Below are 10,055 nucleotides of genomic sequence, written 5' to 3' on the forward strand. Positions count from 1 at the left end.
GCGTGTATATGAGCGCTTGCGTCTATACTGTGTTAAAAAAACACAAACAACACAAACCGAAAAAGAGTCGTCATCATCATAAAACCAAAGAGGCGAGAGGTAGCAAAACCGTTGAAAAAACAGATATAGGAAGGGGAAAAAAGTCGGACCCACACGCAGCGGCACGTTTGCTTCGCCGTGTCACAACCAAACCGCGTGTGGTCTCCCTTGGCAACCGAATCAAACCACCGCGTCGGCCTCCCCTCCCCTAAAAAAATCCCCAATCCTCTCTCGTCCCCATCCCCAATCCCCGATCTCCCGACCCCGACCCCCGACGAAACCCTAGCCAGCAAACCGCGGCGGCGGCGGCAATGGGCAACCCGGAGAAGCTGATGGCGCAGATCTTCGACCTCAAGTTCACGTCCAAGTCGCTGCAGCGGCAGGCGCGCAAGTGCGAGAAGGAGGAGAAGGAGCAGAAGCTCAAGGTGAAGAAGGCCATCGAGAAGGGCAACGTCGACGGCGCGCGGATCTACGCCGAGAACGCCATCCGCAAGCGCACCGAGCACATGAACTACCTCCGCCTCGCCTCCCGCCTCGACGCCGTCGTCGCGCGCCTCGACACGCAGGCCAAGATGCAGGCCATCGGCAAGTCCATGGGCAGCATCGTCAAGTCGCTTGACTCCTCCCTCGCCACGGGCAACCTCCAGAAGATGTCCGAGACCATGGACAGCTTCGAGCGCCAGTTCGTCAACATGGAGGTCCAGGCCGAGTTCATGGAGGGCGCCATGGCCGGCTCCACCTCCCTCTCCACGCCCGAGACCGAGGTCAACTCCCTCATGCAGCAGGTCGCCGACGACTACGGCCTCGAGGTCTCCGTCGGCCTCCCCCAGGCCGCCGCCCACGCCATCCCGGCCGCCAAGGACAAGGAGAAGGTCGACGAGGACGACCTCACCCGCCGCCTCGCAGAGCTCAAGGCCCGCGGCTAAACTGAACGGCCTTCGCTTCACTTCAGGTGATTATTATTCAGATAGCCTCGCCCCTCCCTCATACACGAACGAGTGATATAATACTACTTGCCCGCTGCTGCACAATATTATTGCTTACTTTTTTACATCAGATTTATGTACTGTAAATGTCGTCGAATTGGTGGTGGTTAGGGTGTTCTTGTGGTTATGTAAGCTTTTTTTTTAAATCCTTTCGAGTTAGAATTCTTTAGCTGATAAGTTCAGTAAATATTGTGCTGCATAACTATAGATTTAGGATTTCTACGAATAATTTTCATTATGCCTAACATGTTAACCGCTAACAACTACAAAGCGAAGGATAGCTTCTGTTGCATATTGTGTATAACACCAAAGCTTCTTTCAAGGTCAACTATGATGAGAATTCCTGGTGCTTATGTAAGCTTTTTCCAAGCCTTCCTAGTTAGAATAATTTAGCTCATAAGTTTAGGAAATAATGTGGCGTGCTCCTGGTTCGATTTTACACATAAAATGATTGATTTCGGATTTGCACAGAGCAGTATTGCAGGCCTAACATGTTACCTGTAACAATAATAACAACGAAAGATGGCAAGTACTGAATATTATGTATAATTATGTCAAGCTTCTTTCGTTCCTTTTGAGTTTAGCATCATTCTAAGCTTAGTGAATAAATAACTTGGCACTTTTAGTTTCGTTCAACCCTTGCAGATTTATAGATTTAAGAATTTGTACACCTAATACTTGTCATGCTTAGCATGTTTCCTCTAACAATAGAGAGCTCAGGAGCATTGCGTAATGTATACCCTTATCATGTGCATTGCATAAAAGTTACTATCATGTGTAACATTTGTGCAGTGGATCAAAGGCTCATCTCGTATCACTTAATCTGAATATACCATCAGTGGATATTTCTGTACATAGGGGGCAGCGTCATTGATGTGTAGAAACATAGCTTATTGTATGCACTAATCATACTCCTTGATACCACTATCATGGTGTAACATTCATGCAGTGGATCAAAAGCTCATCTCATTATCAGTTAATCTGAATATACCTTCAGTGGATATTTCTGTACATAGAGGCCAGCATCATTTATGTGTAAAAACATACCCTTCTATTTGACATATTATTTACGATATGCAACTGAGGACGTGATATACCATATAGGGATACTGTTTATGTTTTGGAGTTTGTACTATAGTATGTATGTTTGTTTGTCGTGTTCAGTAAGTTGAAGTTCAGTTTGAAAGCTATGCTTAGGTGCCTAATCTGGAAGTACTTCCAAGGTACAAAATAGTGATGGTATCGAGATGTACTGGCCGATATATCTGCAGTTTACAGCTCCACTTCTTTTTGCCAAGGCGTTTTATTATATCACAATAGCATATAAGGTGCGTAAGTTTTAAAGAAATAAGAAAATACTTTCAATGATGGATCAAATGATCAAACGATATAAATTTAGTATTGTAGATATTGATATATTATTTTAAAAACTTGGTCAAATATGCACAAGCTTGACTTCTGAAAAAACTAATATACTCCCTCCGTTCCTAAATATAAGTCTTTGTAGAGATTCCACTAGGTGGACTACATACGGAGGAAAATAAATGAATCTACACTTAATATGCATCTATATACATCCGTATGTGGTTCATAGTGGAATCTCTACAAAGACTTGCATTTAGGAACGGAGGAAGTACCTTATATTTTTGAACGGAAGGAGTATAATTTTCACTTTCAATTTGTATGATTGACCCATTGTGCAAAATTTACCCTTTAATTCATTCACTTTGTGTGATGCCAAGTTGCCAACCTTTCATTGTTCTCCTTTTTGCTGTGGTTATAAAACTGTAAATGGCATGATATATAGCAACATCAGAATTAGCTTCATGCTAGAAAGGCACATTATGTGCAAATGCTCAGCTATTAAACTTCGATGTATATTTTCCATCTTATACTTGATATGCCATAGCCAGTTTGCCTTGATCCTATATCAGCTATTTAGAACCTTGATTTTTTTGGACAGATAGAACCATGAATCTTAGTTGCACACAGATAAGCCTTCTATTGCTCTGTGTTTTCATGCTAAATACTCCCTCCGTCCCATAATGTAAGACGTTTTTTGACTCTAGTGTAGTGTCAAAAAATGTCTTACATTATGTGACAGAGGGAGTACAGCATAATTTCACTGGCATTCATGATTTATCCAAGTGACGGATCTTGTTCAACACTTGCAATTGACTGGAATCTTGGAGATCAGTAAGCCGGTGGTCTTGGAACTCATCCAGATCACGGGGGCTGGGTGTTTTGTCCTTTTGTTTGCGAAGGTAGAAAATGAAGTATGACGGCATCACATACAGAAAATTCACTGATTGACATTGAATTCAGATTATAAAGGGTGTGGCATAGGATAATTTCTGGTATATACTAGTAGAGTGGAATAATAAAGACACGGAAAATTATTAAACTCCTTTACTGCTGTCTGCCATGTGCACTACCAATTTATCATAGCAAAGTGGTACTTGTCATCACAAAGTATTATGTGTACAGTATGACATGCCACTGCCGACAAACCACACATTCCAGTAAAATAGCACACAGATTTATCACCATAAAGGTATCCATCTCTGTGTCGACTAACATTCTTATTGGCACTGTGTTGCAACTTTTTTCATATTGGCAAGCAGTAGCATTAGAAGGTCATCTTCATGACACAGTATTGCTGTTTGCTGAGTGAGTATTTGTGGACGGAGTACACTATTTTTTTCTCGTAACTGTTAGTCAGTAGCTTAGCATAACTGTAGAATATGTTAGTAACAGTGAGTGAACAAATGCATTGCAGAGATAGCTCGTAGTCGAGACCTATCCTTCCTTCAATTCTTTTTTGGGAATACGCACGAGTGTGCGTATCATGCATTAGAGAAGGAGCAACACTAACATCTTACCCTGTTCTCTCTGTTTTGCAGGTACGGCTCATGCAATGTTCACTCGCCTCGCCGTATGTCAGTTGTCAAGGGCTGCTCATATCTGACAGCCCCGTAAATATTGTTAACGCCCATGTGGGTGCTCTCTTTGTCTGGGATCTCTATGTGGAACTGATTTAAACGCTGCTGTGTGATATGACGTGTTATTCCGAATCGGAGTGTGATATTGATATTATGAGTCAGTAATAATACATGTGCTTGAGAACATCTTGTGTTGCTGCGTTTGAAGTTTTTTTTTTACCTTCTGCATCTGCTTGTCTAGCCTGGGGTATATTTTTGTGCAACGCCGTTGCGGTCGTGCTGTCTCAGTTCCTTGTGGTGTGCCATGTTTGCGGAGCTATCATTCGGCGTCATGTTAAGGGGCTGTTGACAACTTGTGCTTCCATAAGCCGAGGCACGCTTGTTGGATATCTGGCATCATTTTTGTCATCCCAATGTGGCTTTTATTAGCCAATAAGGTGCGCTTGATTACAGCTTGTGCTGCTGTAAGAACATGAATGTGCTTGGGTTGGGCCTATTTGTTTTACCCGAGCTCAGGCCGTGGGCATGCTTGTGCGATGATGGTCACGTGTATATGCGATTGCATTGCCGCCTCGCTTTTATCCTAGGTTCGAAAGGAAATAAGTTTCTCCCCTAACATGTTGGGAGATATTACAGGAAGAGCAAAACCACTGTAAGGAGAGCAAATGCACATGGTTGCTTGCTTGCGCACACGAAAGATTTGATGTAGAGCGACGAACCGACCTGAGCTGCCACTTAGAGCATTACTAGTAGTGCCCTCAAACCCCTAAAAATAACCGCTTTTTTACAGTTTTCGCCGAAAAAACGCCGTAGACTAGAACCTCTAAACCCTCAAACCCGTAAAAAAATTTAGAGGTCCAACCCTCAAACCACTTTGCAATATGTAGAAGTAGGGGTTGAGGGGAAAATCTCCCCCCAACCCGCACTCCTCCTCGTCGCTCGCTCCTCGCTCGCGCGGGAGCCAACCGCTCCTCCTCCCGGCCTCCTCCTCCCGCCGCCTCCTGCCGCCTCCTGCCGCGCCGGCCATGGAAGGCCCCGCCGCCGCCGCCCCCGCACCCGCACCCGACCCGCCCAGCCCGTCCCGCCCGCCCGTCCCGCCCGCCCTGCCCGCCCCGCCCGTCCCACTGCCTCCTGCCGCGCCGGCCATGGCGGGCCTCGATGGAGCGCAGCGCGGAGCGGCGGGCAGCGGGTCGTTATCCCCGTCGGTGGCCCCCGAGGACGTTCTCCGGAAGCAGCGCCTGCTGGCCAGCCCGGCCATGAAGCAGGTCGTGCTCTTCCACCAGCCGGCCAGGCCCGGCGACGCCTTCGACCAGGTGCTCAACGGGCTCGCCCGCAAGCTGCCGCACCGGGCAGAAGGTGCTCGACTGGAACGCCGGCCTCGACAGCGACCTCAAGTCGTGGTAGTGTGTGTATGTTCAGAGTTCAGAAGACCTCACGCCCTGTTCTTCAGAGTTCAGAAGACCTCACGCCCTGTTCTTTTCTCGTTCGTTTCGTTTACGGGTTGGGTTTGAGGGTTCTAGTATTTGCCCCTGTTTTTCAACCCTTAAAAGTGTCAAAAAGTGGCACAACTCAACCCTTAAAACTGCTTTTTAGATCTAAGGGTTTGAGGGTTCTACTAGTAATGCTCTTAGCCCATCGCAATGGGAATAACTTTCCTTTTGGAGAAAAGAACAGAGATGAATTAGTATTCTTCCCTCAAAAAAAAGTGAATTCGTATTTTTGGAATCAAGAAGGAGAAGATGTCTTAAGCTTTGCTCTAGCCTACAACATGATTGTAGCTAACACCCTCTTTAGAAAGAGAGAATCACATCTGGTGACTTTTAGTAGTGGCCAACACTCTAGCCAGATTGATTTCATCCTCTCGAGAAGAGAAGATAGGCGTGCGTGCGTAGACTGTAAGGTGATACCTGGGGAGAGTGTTGTACCCCAGCATAAGCTGGTGGTTGCTGACTTCCGCTTTTGGATTCGTGTCCAGCGGGATAAGCGTGCCAAGGTCGCTAGAACGAAATGGTGGAAGCTCAAGGGGGAGGTAGCTCATGTGTTCAAGGAGAGGGTATTTAAGGAGGGCCCTTGGGAGGAAGGAGGGGATGCGGACAATGTGTGGATGAAGATGGCGACTTGCATTCGTAAGGTGGCCTCGGAGGAGTTTGGAGTGTCCAGGGGAAGGAGAAGCGAAGATAAGGATACCTGGTGGTGGAATGATGATGTCCAGAAGGCGCTTAAAGAGAAGAAAGATTGCTTCAGACGCCTATACCTGGATAGGAGTGCAGACAACATAGAGAAGTACAAGATGGCGAAGAAGGCCGCAAAGCGAGCTGTTGGTGAAGCAAGGGGTCGGGCATATGAGGACCTCTACCAACGGTTAGGCACGAAGGAAGGTGAAAGGGACATCTATAAGATGGCTAAGATCCGGGAGAGGAAGACGAGGGATATTGGCCAAGTCAAATGCATCAAGGACGGAGCAGGCCAACTCTTGGTGAAGGACGAAGAGATTAAGCATAGATGGCGGAAGTACTTTGACAAGCTGTTCAATGGGGAGAATGAGAGTTCTACCATTGAACTGAATGACTCCTTTGATGAGACCAGCATGCGTTTTATGCGGCGCATCCAGGAGTCTGAGGTGAAGGAGGCTTTAAAAAGGATGAAAGGAGGCAAGGCAATGGGCCCTGATTGTATCCCCATTGAGGTGTGGAAAGGTCTCGGGGACATAGCGATAGTATGGCTAACCAAGCTTTTCAACCTCATTTTTCGGGCAAACAAGATGCCAGAAGAATGGAGACGGAGTATATTAGTACCAATCTTCAAGAACAAGGGGGATGTTCAGAGTTGTACTAATTACCGTGGAATTAAGCTGATGAGCCATACAATGAAGCTATGGGAGAGAGTCATTGAGCACCGCTTAAGAAGAATGACAAGCGTGACCAAAAATCAGTTTGGTTTCATGCCTGGGAGGTCGACCATGGAAGCCATTTTCTTGGTACGACAACTTATGGAGAGATATAGGGAGCATAAGAAGGACTTGCATATGGTGTTCATTGACTTGGAGAAGGCCTATGATAAGATACCGCGGAATGTCATGTGGTGGGCCTTGGAGAAACACAAAGTCCCAGCACTGTACATTACCCTCATCAAGGACATGTACAATAATGTTGTGACAAGTGTTCGAACAAGTGATGTCGACACCGATGACTTCCCGATTAAGATAGGACTGCATCAGGGGTCAGCTTTGAGCCCTTATCTTTTTGCATTGGTGATGGATGAGGTCACAAGGGGTATACAAGGAGATATCCCATGGTGTATGCTCTTTGCGGATGATGTGGTGCTAGTTGACGATAGTCGGACGGGGGTAAATAGGAAGTTAGAGTTATGGAGACAAACCTTGGAATCGAAAGGGTTTAGGCTTAGTAGAACTAAAACCGAGTACATGATGTGCGGTTTCAGTACTACTAGTTGTGAGGAGGAGGAGGTTAGCCTTGATGGCCAGGTGGTACCTTGGAAGGATACCTTTCGGTATTTGGGGTCAATGTTGCAGGAGGATGGGGGTTTTGATGAAGATGTGAACCATCGAATCAAAGCCGGATGGATGAAGTGGCGCCAAGCTTCTGGCATTCTCTGTGACAAGAGAGTGCGACAAAAGCTAAAAGGCAAGTTCTACAGGACGGCGGTTCGACCCGCAATGTTGTATGGCGCGGAGTGTTGGCCGACTAAAAGGCGACATGTTCAACAGTTAGGTGTGGCGGAGATGCGTATGTTGAGATGGATGTGTGGCCACACGAGGAAGGATTGAGTCCGGAATGATGATATACGAGATAGAGTTGGGGTAGCACCAATTGAGGAGAAGCCTGTCCAACATCGTTTGAGATGGTTTGGGCATATTCAGCGCAGGCCTCCAGAAGCTCCAGTGCATAGCGGACGGCTAAAGCGTGCAGAGAATGTCAAGAGAGGGCGGGGTCGACCGATTTTGACATGGGAGGAGTCCGTTAAGAGAGACCTGAAGGATTGGAGTATCGACAAAGAGCTAGCTATGGACAGGGGTGCGTGGAAGCTTGCTATCCATGTGCCAGAGCCATGAGTTGGTTACGAGATCTTATGGGTTTCACCTCTAGCCTACCCCAACTTGTTTGGGACTAAAGGCTTTGTTGTTGTTGTTGTTTGTTGTTGTTGTTGCCAAATGGAAGATGAACACATTAATCCATTACCGGGCGATGAGATGAGCTCACCAATTATTGAAACTGACATTACTTCCGCTGTCCTTCAGAAGTATGTGATCTTTCTTCAACCTCCATGTTACTTCATTAATCCTTCATTTTCTAATTCAGTGTTGTATGTATCTAGTCATTCCAGCCAATGTCCAGCTAAAGAAATTTCGGTCGATTGCCAAATGGAAGATGAACAACTCCGCCTATGTTGTCTCAACATAGCCGGTCCCAAGCCCGGGTAAAGGAGGAGGGTTGTGATAGGCTTGGCGAGCCAACGTAAAAACTCAGCCACTCTTATGGAGATGAAACCCAAAAGATTTTCGTTGGGGCGTAACCCTCTCAGCGACGCGCCACATCGGAACCCGGGTATGGTGGAAAATGGGCAAGGGCCGGGCCGTCACCCCCCAAGTGGCGCGCCGTATCTTGATCCAGATACGGTGGCAAGTGAGCGAGGCTCGGGTCGTCGCATCCTTAGTGGCGCGCTACATCGGCGCCCGGATGTAGTGGAAAATGAGCAAGGGTCTTCGCATTTGACTCGACGAGTGCGAAGGGTAAGGAAGCTAGCCGAGCCTAGGAGGATTCGCTTAGGTAGCTGGAACGCAGGGTCTCTGACAGGGAAGCTTCGGGAGCTAGTTGATGCAGCAGTGAGGAGAGGTGTTGATATCCTTTGCGTCCAAGAAACCAAATGGAGAGGACAGAAGGCGAAGGAGGTGGAGGATACCGGCTTCAAGCTGTGGTACACGTGGACGGCTGCAAACAGAAATGGCGTAGGCATCTTGATCAACAAGAGCCTCAAGTATGGAGTGGTAGACGTCAGGAGACGTGGGGACCGGATTATCCTGGTCAAGCTGGTAGCTGAGGACTTGGTTCTCAATGTTATCAGCGCATATGCCCCGCAAGTAGGCCACAATGAGAACACCAAGAGGGAGTTCTGGGAAGGCTTGGAAGACATGGTTAGGAGTGTACCGATTGGTGAGAAGCTCTTCATAGGAGGAGACCTCAATGGCCACGTGGGTACATCTAACACAGGTTTTGAAGGGGCGCATGGGGGCTTTGGCTATGGCATCAGGAATCAAGAAGGAGAAGATGTCTTAAGCTTTGCTCTAGCCTACAACATGATTGTAGCTAACACCCTCTTTAGAAAGAGAGAATCACATCTGGTGACTTTTAGTAGTGGCCAACACTCTAGCCAGATTGATTTCATCCTCTCGAGAAGAGAAGATAGGCGTGCGTGCCTAGACTGTAAGGTGATACCTGGGGAGAGTGTTGTACCCCAGCATAAGCTGGTGGTTGCTGACTTCCACTTTCGGATTCGTGTCCAGCGGGATAAGCGTGCCAAGGTCGCTAGAACGAAGTGGTGGAAGCTCAAGGGGGAGGTAGCTCAGGTGTTCAAGGAGAGGGTATTTAAGGAGGGCCCTTGGGAGGAAGGAGGGGATGCGGACAATGTGTGGATGAAGATGGCGACTTGCATTCGTAAGGTGGCCTCGGAGGAGTTTGGAGTGTCCAGGGGAAGGAGAAGCGAAGATAACGATGCCTGGTGGTGGAATGATGATGTCCAGAAGGCGCTTAAAGAGAAGAAAGATTGCTTCAGACGCCTATACCTGGATAGGAGTGCAGACAACATAGAGAAGTACAAGATGGCGAAGAAGGCCGCAAAGCGAGCTGTTGGTGAAGCAAGGGGTCGGGCATATGAGGACCTCTACCAACGGTTAGGCACGAAGGAAGGTGAAAGGGACATCTATAAGATGGCTAAGATCCGGGAGAGGAAGACGAGGGATATTGGCCAAGTCAAATGCATCAAGGACGGAGCAGGCCAACTCTTGGTGAAGGACGAAGAGATTAAGCATAGATGGCGGGAGTACTTCGACAAGCTGTTCAATGGGGAGAAT

At 47.4% G+C, this 10,055-nt stretch overlaps 1 protein-coding gene across 1 annotated transcript; it reads left to right on the plus strand.

Annotated features, from left to right (window-relative positions):
* Positions 1-227: 227 nt before the first annotated feature.
* LOC119335993 (ESCRT-related protein CHMP1-like) lies at positions 228-4,153 on the plus strand. Its single transcript, XM_037608033.1, has 2 exons — positions 228-991; positions 3,929-4,153. The coding sequence occupies exon 1, from the start codon at positions 351-353 to the stop codon at positions 963-965; it is 615 nt and encodes a 204-aa protein (XP_037463930.1). The 5' UTR covers positions 228-350; the 3' UTR covers positions 966-991; positions 3,929-4,153.
* Positions 4,154-10,055: the final 5,902 nt, after the last annotated feature.

Source organism: Triticum dicoccoides, chromosome 7B (assembly GCF_002162155.2).
Source record: "Triticum dicoccoides isolate Atlit2015 ecotype Zavitan chromosome 7B, WEW_v2.0, whole genome shotgun sequence".
Taxonomy (NCBI): Eukaryota; Viridiplantae; Streptophyta; class Magnoliopsida; order Poales; family Poaceae; genus Triticum; species Triticum dicoccoides.